This window comes from Macaca fascicularis, chromosome 16 (genome assembly GCF_037993035.2).
Source record: "Macaca fascicularis isolate 582-1 chromosome 16, T2T-MFA8v1.1".
NCBI classification, from domain to species: Eukaryota; Metazoa; Chordata; class Mammalia; order Primates; family Cercopithecidae; genus Macaca; species Macaca fascicularis.
Window position 1 is genome coordinate 35,658,398 of NC_088390.1, and position 13,664 is coordinate 35,672,061.

The 13,664-nt window shown below is 39.2% G+C and overlaps 1 protein-coding gene across 14 annotated transcripts in view; it reads left to right on the forward strand.

The window, feature by feature from the left end:
* Positions 1 to 13,664, forward strand: part of NSRP1 (nuclear speckle splicing regulatory protein 1) — a 67,500-nt gene that overhangs the window by 27,293 nt on the left and 26,543 nt on the right. For 3 of the 14 annotated variants that reach the window (XM_065531149.1, XM_065531150.1, XM_065531151.1), the window contains one exon: positions 4,380 to 4,501. The exons of 4 other annotated variants lie outside the window; for them this stretch is intronic. In XM_065531149.1, coding sequence (XP_065387221.1) covers positions 4,415 to 4,501 — 87 coding nt within the window. In that variant the 5' untranslated portion in view covers positions 4,380 to 4,414. Of the gene's footprint in view, positions 1 to 3,758; positions 3,886 to 4,379; positions 4,502 to 8,813; positions 8,950 to 13,664 lie in introns of all 14 variants that reach the window. 7 more of the 14 variants (XM_065531153.1, XM_065531154.1, XM_065531152.1 and 4 more) reach the window with 3 other exon arrangements.

The following is a 13,664-nucleotide window of genomic DNA, read 5'->3' on the forward strand; positions in this document are numbered from 1 at the left end:
GAGTTTTGCTCTTGTTGCCCAGGCTGGAATGCAATGGTGCGATCTCGGTTTACTGCAACCTCCACCTCCTGGGTTCAACTGATTCTGCTGCCTCAGCCTCCTGAATAGCTGGGATTACAGGCCCCCGCCACCATGCCCCAGCTAATTTTTGTATTTTTAGTAGAGACGGGGTTTCACCATGTTGACTAGGCTGGTCTTGAACTTCTGTCCTCAGGAGATCTGCCCACCTCGGCCTCCTAAAGTGCTGGGATTACAAGTGTGAGCCACTGCACCCAGCCAGAGTTTTTTAAGTTAAAGAACTCTTATATTCATAGTTAACTGACCAACTTTTCTTTTTGTTTTTTTTGTTTGTTTGTTTGTTTTGTTTTTTTGAGACCGAGTTTCACTCTTGTCCCCCTGGCTGGAGTGCAATGGTGCAACCTCAGTTCCCTGCAACCTCTGCCTCCCTGGTTCAAGCAATTCTCCTGTCCCAGCCTCTGGAGTAGCTGGGATTACAGGCATGCACCACCATGCCCAGCTAATTTTTTGTATTTTTGGTAGGTTTCCCCATGTTGGCCAGGCTGGTCTCGCAAACTCCTGACCTCAAGTAATCCGCCCGCCTCAGCCTCCCAAAGTGCTAGGATTATAGGCGTGAGCCACCACACCTAGCCTGACAATTTTTTATAAATTACAGATAGGTACTAAATGCCTTCCTGAATTTATTGAGCTAGTTAAGTCGTTTTTCTCCTGTGTTTCATTAATATGGTTTATTAGATTGATACATTTTTAAGTGTTAAACCATTCTTGAATTTCTGGCTTAAATCCTTTTGAGCAGGATGTTTCATTTTTAATATGCTAGTGAACTCAATTCACTAAAGCTTGATTTAGGGTTTTCAAACATCTGTGTCTGTAAGTGGAAAAGGCTTTGTTTATTGTCTAAAAATGTCTGTAGGATTTTAATTTATGGAGGTGACAAATGACATAGTGAGACCAATGCCCTTTAAAAGAACATTATTGTTATGTACGTTTACTGACAAGAGGAGACATGCCATTTTATGCAGGGCTACATGGGGAAGAACCAGTTTGGATCAGGAAAAGCATAGTTCAGAGTCTTTATTATTTTATTTTTCATGGGAAAGAAAGGGAAAAAGTTTAGTATTGGCTAGTTTGAACCATGTCAGTTGCCTCTGGGCTGTAGGGGTGATCACCAGTTTTTTCATATCTGGCCCTGGGCAATGAAGGCAGAGGACTGTTGATTCCTGGCTTAGGGGCCAGAGGAGATGGTTTTAAGTTTGGGCTGTGGATTGGCTGATTTACAGTTTTTAGAATATGTATCTGTTCTGCCCAGGTTTTGAGATTTAATTGTTCACGATAGTATTTTTTAAATCTTTCATCTACTGTTACTTGCATCTCTTTACTTTTCTTGATTAATCTCACCAACAGTTTGTCCATCTCACAAAATCTTTTCAAATAACCAGCCTTTGATTTTGTTCATCTATATTTTGTTGATTTATTCTCTGATTTCTGCCCATATCCTTATTGCTTCCCTGGGTTATCTTGTCAGTCTTCTCGAGTTTCTTTTTGAGTACCATTTTAGCTGTATCTCGTAAGTTTTGGCATGTAGTGTTTTCACTGTTATATGTTTATAAATATTTTGTAGTTTCCTTTATGATTTGTTTAACCTGAAGACTTACAAGTATAGCTTTTAGTTTTGACATACAGGTTTGGTTTTTTCCAAGGATATTTTTATTGCTGTTTCTATTATTTTATTCAATTTTTACTTTAAAAAAATAGAGATGGGGTCTTGCTGTGTTGTCCAGGCTTGTCTTGAACTCTTGGTCTCAAGTGATCCTCCAACCTTGGCCTCCCAAAGTGTTGGGATTACAGGTTTGAGCTACTGCACTTGGCTGTTATTTTTATTCTTATGTTTTATTGTGTTATGACTGAAGAACATAAGATTATCTGATGTATATTTTTATTCTTGATCTATTTGTTTCAGAGAGGAGTAAGTTAAAATTGCCATCTAAAATGGTTACTGTCCTTATATTTCTGAGAGTTGCTGCTTTTTTCATTTATTTAAAAAACTTTATTTATTCATTTATTTAAAAAACTTTATTGAGATAAAATTCACATAGCAAGGCCAGGTGCAGTGGCTCATGCCTGTAATCCCAGCCCTTTGGGAGGCTGAGGCAGGAGAATTGCTTGAGCCCAGGAGTTCAAGACTAGCCTGGGAAACATGTCTCTGCAAAAAAATTTAAAAATTAATTGGACATGCCTGTGGCACATGCCTCTGGTCCCAGCCACACAGGAGGCTGAGGCAGGAGCATGACTTGAGCCCAGGAGGTCAAGGCTGCAGTGAGCATTTATTAGTACATCATTCCTTTTTATGGCTGAGTAATATTCCATTGTGTTGATATACATGTCATCTTTGTTGTTTCTACTTTTTGATTATTACTCCTGAGTAAGGCTACTGTGAACACTGGTGTACAAATTTTTGTGTGGGTATATGTTTCACTTCTCCTGAGTGCATACCTAGGAGTGGAATTGCTACGTCATATGGTAACTTTACTTTTAACTTTTTGAGAAATTGCGAGAATGTTTCCAAAGTGGCTATACCATTTTACAATTCCACCAGCAGGGTACGAGGGCACCAGTTTTTCCACATCTTTTTTTTTTTTTTTTTTTTTCGCTCTGAGACGGAGTCTTGCTCTGTCGCCAGGCTAGAGTGCAATGGTGCAACCTCGACTCACTGCAGCCTCCCAAGTAGCTGGGACTACAGGTGCACGTCACCACACCCAGCTAATTTTTGTGTTTTTAGTAGAGACGGGGTTTCACCATGTTGGCCAGGATGGTCTCGATCTCTTGACCTTGTGATCTACCCGCCTCGGCCTCCCAAAGTGCTGGGATTACAGGCATGAGCCACCACGCCTGGCCGTTTTGTTTTGTTTTGTTTTTTTGGAGTCTCGCTCTGTCACCTGGGTTGGAGTTCAGTGGTGCGATCTCGGCTGGCTGCAATCTCCACCTCTTGGATTCAAGTGATTCTCCTGCCTCAGCCTCTGGAGTAGCTGGGATTATAGGTGCCCGCCACCATGCCTGGCTAATTTTTGTATTTTTAGTAGAGATGGGGTTTTGTTCTGTTGGCCACACTGGTCTCGAACTCCTGACCTCAGGTGAAGTGCCTGCCTTGGCCTCCCAAAATGCTGGGATTACAGGTGAGAGCCACCACACTTGCCTGTTTCCACATCTTTATCAGCATTTGTGACTCTTTTTTATTTTAGCTATCCTGTTGGTTATGAAGTGGTATTTGAATGTGGGTTTGATTTGCATTTCCCCAATGTCTAATGATGTTGAGCACCTTTTCATGTGCTTTTTGGCCATTTGTATATCTTCTTTGAAATAAATTTGTATTTCTTCTTTGAAAAAAAAGTTCAACTCCTCTGTCCATTTTTTAGTTTATTTGTCTTTTTATTGTTGAATTGTAGGAATTCTTTATGGGCTGCAAGTTCCATAATAGATATATGATTACAAATACAGTTGATTCTTGAACGATACAGGGGTTAGAGATACCAACACCCGTGCAGTTGAAAACTTTTGACTACCCCAAAACTTAACTACCAGTAGCCTAATGTTGACCGGAATCCTCATTGATAAACAACTAACACACTTTTTATATGTATTATGTACTGTATTCTTACAGTTAAGCTAGATTTTTAAAAAATGTTACTAGGAAAATCAGAAGGAAGATATATAATAAAATATATTTCCTATTTATTAAGTAGAAGTGGATCATCATAAAGGTTTTCCTCTTCATCATCATCTTCACATTCAGCTGGCTGAGGAGGAGAAGGAGGGATTGGTCTTACTGTTTCTGAGTGCCAGAGACAGAAGAGGTGGAGGAGGTGAAAGGTGAGGCAGGCACACTGGGTGTAACTTTTACTTAAAATCTACATAGAGATGTACCTATGCAGTTCAAACTTGTATTGTTCAAGAGTCAACTGTATTTTTTCCCATTCTGTGGGTTGTCACTTTCCTTTTTTTATTTTTTTTGAGACGGAGTTTTGCTTTTGTTACCGAGGCTGGAGTGCAGTGGCACAATCTTGGCTCACCTCCACCGCCACCTCCTGGGTTCAAGTGATTCTCCCAAATAGCTGGGATTACAGGCATGCGCAACCATGCCAGGGTAATTGTGTATTTTTAGTAGATACAGGGTTTCTCAATGTTGGTCAGGCTGGTCTCGAACTCCCGACCTCAGGTGATCTGCCTGCCTTGGCCTCCCAAAGTGTTGGGATTACAGGCGTGAGCCACACACCCAGCCTAATTTGTCACTTTCCTGATGGCTTTTGAAGCAACAATTTATTTTGATGAGATTTGAAATAATTTTTTTTTTTGTTTTTTTTGAGACGGAGTCTCACTCTGTTGCCCAGGCTGGACTGCAATGGCGCGATCTCAGCTCACTGCAACCTCTGCTTCCCGGGTTCAAGCGATTCTCCTGCCTCAGTCTCTGAAGTATCTGGGACTACAGGTGCGCACCACTGTGCCTGGCAAATTTTTGTATTTTTAGTAGAGACAGGGTTTCACTCTGTTGGCCAAGCTGTTCTTGAATTCCTGACATCATGATCTGCCCGCGTCAGCCTCCCAAAGTGCTGGGATTACAGACATGAGCCACTACACCCAGCCTATTTATCACTTTCTTGATGGCTTTTGAAGCAACAATTTATTTTGATGAGATTTGAAATAAATTTTTTTTTCTTTTGAAACGGAGTCTCACTCTGTTGCCCTGGCTGGAGTGCAGTGGCACAATCACAGCTCACCGCAACCTCTGCTTCCTGGGTTCAAGTGATTCTCCTGCCGCAGTCTCTCAAGTACCTGGGACTACAGGTGTGCACCACTGTGCCTGGCTAATTTTTGTGTTTTTAGTAGAGACAGGGTTTCACTCTGTTAGGCAGGCTGGTCTTGAGCTCCTGACTTCATGATCTGCCCGCCTCAGCCTCCCAAAGTGCTAGGATTACAGGCGTGAGCCACTGTGGCCAGCCTAATAGGTTTCTTTTTGTTTTTGTTTTTGTTTTTTTTGTCATTTGGACTTTTGGTTTTAGCTACACAGATTTTGTCATGTGTCTAATTTAAGGTCACAAAGATTTACTTGTATGTTTTCTTCTAAGAGTTTTATAGTTTTAGCTAAATGTAAACATTTAGATTAACTCCATTTTAAGTTATTTTTTGCAAGGTAAGGTAAGGGCCCAACTTCATTCTTTTGCATATGCGTATCTAGTTGTTCCAGCACCGTTTGTTGAATAGACTGTTCTTTCCCCATTGGATTGTCTTGGTGTTGCTTTATTTACTTGAAAGATACATTGTTAAAAGCATAAATGTTTATGATTGCTATTTCTTCTTGATCTGTTCCTCAGTATCTAGTACCCTACTTTGTTCTTCACATATGTTTCTCTTTAATTGTTTTTCCTGATTTTATAATTTCTATCAAGCTTTTGATTCATATTTGCCTGTCATATTTTTTCCCACTCATTTATTTTCAGCTTTTTTTTTTGAGACAGAGACTTGCTGTGTTGCCCAGACTGGAGTATAGTGACATGATCTCAGCTCACTGCACTGCAACCTCTGCCTCCCAGGTTCAAATGATTCTCATGCCTCAGCTATCCTGAGTAGCTGGGATTACAGGCGTGTGCCACCACACCCTGCTAATTTTTGTATTTTTTAGTAGAGATGGAGTTTTGCCATGTTGACCAGGCTGGTCTCAAACTCCTGGCGTCAAGTAATTCGCCTGCCTCAGCTTCCCAGAGTGCTGGGATTACAGGCATGAACCACCGTGCCCGGCCTATTTTCAGCATTTTTATATCCTATTGTATTTAGACTCTTTTTACAGACCTCCTATTTCTGGATCTTTTAAAAATCCAATCCCAGAGTTTGTCTTTTTTTTCTCTCTCTCTTTCATTTAATAGGTTGAATTTTCTTTTCCTCGTTTGAAATGTACATATTTCACTGTGTTTCAGTTATAATTTTGGTCGTTATCCCAAACCAATCTATGCATAGATTTATATGTTTGGTTTCTTTTATTGTTGTTGTAAGTATCTTTATGTCACCCACTGTCTTCAACATAAGTACCATGGCACACTCTGGCTACCTTCTGGTTGTCTTCTCTCCCTCTCTTCCACTTGCTGCTTGCCTTGCCACTGTGTTTATATCATCTAGATGAGGTGTTGGCAAACTGTGTCTCATGTTGACATCCTGTTTTAAAATAAAGTTTTATTGGAACACAGCCTTGCCATTTGTCTGTCTGTGGCTAATTTTGTGCTACATGAATAGATGCAACAGGCCACATGGTCCATCAGCCTGTGTATTCACCGTTTGTCCCTTGAGGAAATTTGCTGACCCCTGCTCTGGATCTGTGTTAATATGATAGCCAGTAGTCTTAGAGGCTGTTTAGCTTAAGTAAAATTTAAAAATTAGTTCCTTGGTCACATTAGCCACATTTCATGTGTTCTATAGCCACATATGACTGGTGGCTAACATATTGGACAGCACAAGTAAATATTTTAGCCATTTCAAAAAGTTGTATAGCCCTGCTCTAGATTTGGTCCTGGATTGTTATGGTTGTTTTTTGTCTCATTTTTAAAGATAATATTAGGGCCAGGTGTGGTGGCTCTCATGTGTGCTGTAATCTCAGCACTTTGGGAGGCTGACGCAGGAGGATTTCTTAAACCCAGGAAGGAGTTCAAGACCAGCCTGGGTAACGTACTGAGATCTCTACAAAAAATAAAAAAATAAGCCAGGCGTGGTGGCAGGTGCCTGTGGTCCCAGCTACTCGGAAGGCTGAGGTGGGAGGATTGCTTGAGCCTGGGAGCTTGAGGCTACAGTCAGTCGTGATTGCACCACTGCACTCCACAGTGAACCCTGTCTCAAAAAAAAAAAAAAAAAAATTAAGTTTTACTAAGTTGTGTATTTAGCTTTCATGTATCTCATAATATTATTATTGGGAGTACAGGTTGAGTATCCCTTTCCTAAATGCTTGGGGCCAGGTGTGGTGGCTGGTGCCTGTAATCCAGCACTTTCTGAGGCTGAGGCAGGAGAATTGCTTCAGCCCCGGAGTTAAAGAACAGCTGGGCAACACAGTGATACCCTGTCTCTACAAAAAACTAAAAAATTATCCGTGTGTAGTGGTACATACCTGTAGTCCCAGCTATTCGGGAGGCTAAGGTAGGAGGATCGCTTGAGCCTGGGAACTCAAGGCTCCAGTGAGCCATGATCATGCCACTGAACTCCAGCCTGGGCAACAGAGTGAGACCCTGTCTCAGAAAAAAAAAAAAACAAAAAAAGAGAGAGAAAGAAATGAATGCTTGGGACCAGAAGTGTTTCAGATTTCAGGTTTTTTCAGATTTGGGAATATTTGTATTATACTTAATAGCTGAACATTCCTAATCCAAAAATCCAAAATGCTTCTTTGAAAATACTGTTGACACTGGAAAAGTTTTAGATTTGGGATTGTTGGATTAGGGATATTCATCCTGTACTTCCTTTATTTTCAAAGAGGGCTTTTATGAGGCAGACCTTCTGAGATTTTATGTGCTTAAAACATCTTTACTTTTGATGATAGTTTTTCTGGATATATACACTTTTTAGTTCAAAGTGCTTTCCATTAGCACTTTAAAGTTACTCCATCTGGGTAATGTTAATTAAGATTTACTACCTTTTTTTAAAAAAAATTTGTGAGTGTGAAGTAGATGTATATATTTATGGAATATGTGAGATATTTTGGTACAGGCATGTGGTGCATAATATGGATTACTTGTTCTTAAATCCCAGGTTGCTGATGAGATATTTGATGACATTCTGATCGTACCCCTTTATAGGTGACCTACTCTTCCTTGTTGGAAGCTCTTAGAATTTTCTTTTTATCTTTGATTTTCTTAAATTTCATTATAATGTATCTAGTTGTTGTATATACAGGTGTGTGTGTTTTATTTATCCTCTGTCCTCTTTTGCATTCGGAACCTGTTCAATATGATATTTTTCTCCAATTCTGGAAAATTACCAGTCATTCAAATAGTTCTTTGAATCTGTTTAGTTTATGTGTCTTCCGCTGGGTCTTCTGTTACGTAAATATCTTTCATATCACTATACCTTTTTTTGTTTTGTTTTTAAGATACGAGGTCTCATTATATTGCCCAAGCTGAAACGCAGTGGCTATTCACAGGCATGGTAATAGTGCACTGTGCCTCAAACTGCTGGGCTCAAGTGATCCTCTTGCCTCAGCCTCCTGGCTATAGCTAGGACTACAGACATACACCACCGTGTGGCTTTTTTCTGTTTTTAAGCTTTTTACCCTTTCCGTGCGTGTTCTAGGAGTTTCTTAGCCTAATATTCTAACTTATTAAAACATTTTTCAGCTATATCCATTCACTCATTTACCCATCTCTTAATTTAATTAATTAATTAATTTATTTATTTATTTATTTATTTTTGAGATGGAGTCTCAGTCTGTCACCCAAGCTGGAGTGCAGTGGCATGATCTTGGCTCACTGCAACCTCCACCTCCCGGGTTCAAGTGATTCTCGTGCCTCAGCCTCCCTAGTAGGTGGGATTACAGGCACCCACCACCAAACCCGGCTAATTTTTATACTCTTAGTAGAGACATGGTTTCACCATGTTGCCCAGGTTGATCTCAAACTGCTGACCTCAAGAGATCCGCCTGCCCCAGCCTCCCAGAGTGCTGGACTTATAGGCGTGAGCCACCACGCCCGACCCATCTCTTAATATTTTTATTTTGACTATATTTTCCATGTACATTATTTCAGATAGTTTCTGTTTACCTTGTCTCTCAGGACACCTTGCAGTAAATCCATCAGGAAGTTGCTGTTTATCAAGCACAGACCCTCATGGAAGTTCATTGAACAAACAGATCAGGGCTGCCACCTCAACCTGACTAGACTGCTGCTCTGATGTTACCTTCAGCACTAGGTTGGTGTTGCTTTTTTGCCTCAGAGGAGACTGAAGACAGATAAGAACATTTCTGAAAAACTCTCTTTCATCCTACCCACCCCACCCCCGCCTCAAGTGGTGTGCCCTGTACTTTTCAACCCTGGATTGCTACACTGCCCTCCCTTCATTTACAAAAGCGAGCTTGTGCCTCCCCAGGGGTTTTTACAGTTTTATGTTTACTTCTCACATTTAACCTCCCTGACTTGTAGAACCTCTTTAGAGGGAGGGAGCCTGACTTAAGAGGAATTGGAAGCTGAGTATAACTAATTTTTTATATTATATATATTTGGCCTTTGAGTACGTAAGATTTATTTCCACAAATTTACTAATTATATTTAAACTTTTACTAGTTGTTTTGTATTTAGTCATCACATGTTCTCTTGTTAGTGGGAGAGGAACATGAGAGGCCCTGGGCAATGGAAGTAAACTGGTCTAGAAATACTATGATAATTCAAAAAGTGGAGAATTTGAGTTTCAGTAAACAATTAAATTTTGTTATTGATACATGCTGTTTGTACATATTTACAGGATACATGTGATATTTTTACATGCATAGAATGTTAATGACCAAGCTAAAGTATTTAGGCTATCTGTCATCACTAGCATTTATCATTTCTATGTGTTGAGAACATTTCAACTCCTCACTTGTAGCTATTTTGAAGTGTACAGTACATTGTTGTTAGCTGTAGTCACCCTACTCTACTATCGGACATTAGAACATATTCCTCTATCTCACTGTATGTTCCTACCCATTAGTACCCATTAACCAGCCTCTCTTTATCTTCCTCCTCCCCCAAGTCCTTCCCAGCCTCTGTTAACTATCATTCTACTTTCTACCTCTATGAAATAAATTTTTTTGTTCATACATATGGGACATGAGATTTTGTCTTTCTGTGTCTGGCTTATGTTACTTAAGATAATGACCTTTGGTTTAATCCATGTTGCTATAAGTGACATGATTCCATCCTTTTTCTTTTTTTCTTTTGTGAGTTGGAGTTTCGCTCTTGTTGCCCGGGCTAGAGTGCAGTGGTGCAATCTTGGCTCACTGCAACCTCTGCCTCCTGGGTTCAAGCAATTTTCCTGCGTCAGCCTTCCAAATAGCTGGGATTACAGGCATGCACCACCATACCCGGCTAATTTTGTGTTTTTAGTAGAGACGGAGTTTCTCCATGTTGATCAGACTGGTCTCAAACTCCCAACCTCAGGTGATCTGCCCACCTCGGCCTCCCAAAGTGCTGGGATTACAGGCGTGAGCCACCGTGCCCAGCTGATTGCATTCTTTTTTATGGCCAAATAGTACTCCACTGTGTAAATATACCACATTTTCTTTGTCAATTCATATGTGATGGAGACTTAGGTTGATTCCATATTTTGGCTGTTGCGAGTAGTGCTGCAGTGAACATAAAAATGCATGTATCCTTTTGATATATTGATTTTCTGTCCTTTGAATAAATACCAGTGGTGATATTGCTGGATCTTACGGTAGTTCTGTGTTTAATTTTTTGAAAAATCTCCATACTATTTTCCATAATGGCTGTACTAAGTTACATTCCCACCTACAGTGTATGAGAGCTCCTTTTACTCTGCATCCTTGCCAGCATCTGTTAGTTTTTGTCTTTTTGATAATAGCTATTCTAACTGGGTAGGATGATATCATTGTGGTTTTGATTTGCATTTCCCTGATAATTAGTGGTGTTGGCTACTCCTATGTATTTTGAGAAATCGCTATTACCCACTTTTTTCCCTTTTTATTGATATATAATAATTTACATATTTATGGTGTACATGTGTTTGTTACATACAAAGAATATATAATGATCAAGGCAGGGTAATTGGGGTATCCATCACCTAGAATGTTTATCATTTTTATATGTTGGTATCATTTCAAGCCCTCTCTTCTAATCACTTTGAAATGTACATATTATTATTGCTAAGTATAGTCACCTTTGTCTGCTATCAAACATTGGAACTTATTTCTTCTATCTAACTGTATGTTTGGGTACATAAGAAATAAGTTCCAGTGTTGGATAGCGGACTAAGGTGACTATACTTCTTGTAGTCTTTGTCTGTCTGCTCTCTTTATCCCCCCTCTCCCTCCCCTTCCCAGTCTCTGTTATCTATTGTTCTATTCTCTATGTCCATGAGATCAAGTTTTTTAGCTCCCACATATGAGTGAGGACATGCAGTATTTGTCTTTCTTTGCCTGGCCTATTTCACTTAAAATAATAATCTCCGTTTCTATGCATGTTGCTGCAAATGACATTATTTCATTATGGCCAAATAGTATTATTGTTTATGTATAGCACACTTTATCCATTTATCTGTTGCTGGGCATTTAGGTTGATTCCATGTCTTTGCTATTGTGAATAGTACTGTGAGGAACATATGAGTGAGAGTGTCCTTTTGATACACTGAGTTCTTCTTTGGATAGATACCCAATAGTGAGATTGCTGGGTCTTAATGGTAGTTCTAATTTTACTTTTTGAGAAATCTCCATACTGGTTTCTTTAGGTTTGTTTTGCTAATTTACATTCCCACCAGCAGTGTATAAGAGTTCCCTTTTCTCACCAGCATCTGTTATTTCCTGTCTTTTTAATAATAGAGGTTCTAGCTGGGGTAAGATATCTTACTGTGGTTTAGATTTGCATTTCACTGATGATTAGTGATTAGCATTTTTTCATATACCTGTTGGCCATTTGTATGTCTTTTGAGAAATGTCTATTCATGTCCTTCACCCACTTTTTAATGGCTTTTTTTTTTTTTTTTTTTTTTTGCTATTGAGTTGTTTCAGTTCCTTCTATATTCTGGATATTAGTCACTTGTCAGATGAATATTTTGTAAATGTTTTCTATCATTCATCAGGTTGTCTCTTCTGCTGAGGGTTTTCTTTGCTGTACAGAAGCGTTTTAGTTTAATACGGTCCCATTTATCTATCTTTGTTTTTGTTTACTGTGCTTTTGGGATCTTGGCCATAAACTCTTTGCCTCAACCCATGTCCCTGGAGCATTTCTCCTATGTTTTCTTCTAGTAGTTTTATAGTTTGGAGCCTTACATTAAGTCTGTCATCCATTTTGTTTTGATTTTTGTATATGGTGAGAGACAGGGGTCTAGTTTTATTCTTCTCCATGTGGATATTTAGTTCTCCCAACACCATTTATTGAAGAGGGTGTCCTTTCCCCAGTATACGTTCTTGGCACCTTTGTCAAAAACCAGTTGGATATAAAGATGTGAGTGGATTTATTTCTGGATTCTCTGTTGTGTTCCATTCTGGTGTGTGTGTCTGTTTTTATACCAATACTATGCCATTTTGGTTATGATAGCCTTGTTGTATATTTTGAAGTCAGGTAGTGTGATGCCTCCAGCTGTTCTTTTTGCTCAGGATTGCTTTGGTTATTCAGGCTCTTTGTAGTTTCATGCAAATTTTAGAATTGTTTGTTCTAGTTCTGTGAAAAATATTGGTATTTTGGTAGAGATTGCATTGAATCTGTAGATTGTTTTTGGTAGAATGGTCATTTACACCATATTAATTCTTCTGATCCATGAACATGGGATGTCTTTCCATTTTTTTGTGTCCTCTTTAATTTCTTTCATCGATGTTTTATAGTTTTCCTTGTAGAGGGCTTTCACCTTGGTAAAATTTATTCCTAGGGTTTTGGTTTTTGTTTTTAGTTTTTGGAAATAACATTGCTTTCTTGATTTCTTTTTCTTCTAGTTTGTTGCTAGTATATTGAAAGCTATACTGATTTTTTGTGTTGATTTTGTGTCCTGCAGCTTTACTGAATTTGCTCATCAGTTTTAAGAGGTTTTTTTTTTTTTTTAGTGGAGTCATTTGGTTTTTCTAAATATAAGATCATGTCATCTGCAGAGAGGGACAGTTTGACTTCCTCTTTTCCAGTGTGAATGTCTTTAATTTCCTTCTCTTACCTGATTGCTTTGGCTAGGACTTCCAGTATAGTATTGAATAAGAGTGGTGAAAGTGGGCATCCTTGTCTAGTTTCGGTTCTTACAGGAAAAGCTTTCAGCTTTTCTCTGTTCAGTATAATGTTAGCTATGGATTTGTCATATATGGCCTTTATTATGTTGAGGTATGTTCTTTCTATTTATTTTTATTTATTTATTTATTTATTTTTGAGATGGAGTCTCGCTCTGTTGCCCAGGCTGGAATGCAGTGGCACGACCTCAACTCACTGCAACCTCTGCCTCCTAAGTTCAAGTGACTCTCTGCCTCAGCCTCCCAAGTAGCTGGGACTACAGGCATGCGCCACCATGTCTGGCTAATTTTTTTTTTGTATTTTTGGTAGAGATGGGATTTCACCATGTTGGCCAGGCTGGTCTCAGACTCCTGACCTCAAGTGATCTGCCCGCCTTGGCCTCCCAAAGTGCTGGGATTGTACATGTGAGCCATTGTGCCAGGCCGAGGTATGTTTTTTCTGTGCCTAGTTCATTGAGCATTTTTATCATGAAGGGATATTGAGTTTTATTGAATGCTTTTTCTGCCCCTATTGAGATGATCATATGGTTTTTGTCTTTCATTATGTTGATGTGATATATCATGTTTATTGATTTGCATATGGTAAATTATCTTTACGACTCAGGATAAATCCCACTTGATTGTGGTATATTGTCCTTTTGATGTACTGTTGGATTTGGTTTGATAGTATTTTGTTGAAGACTTTTGCATCTATGTTCAACTA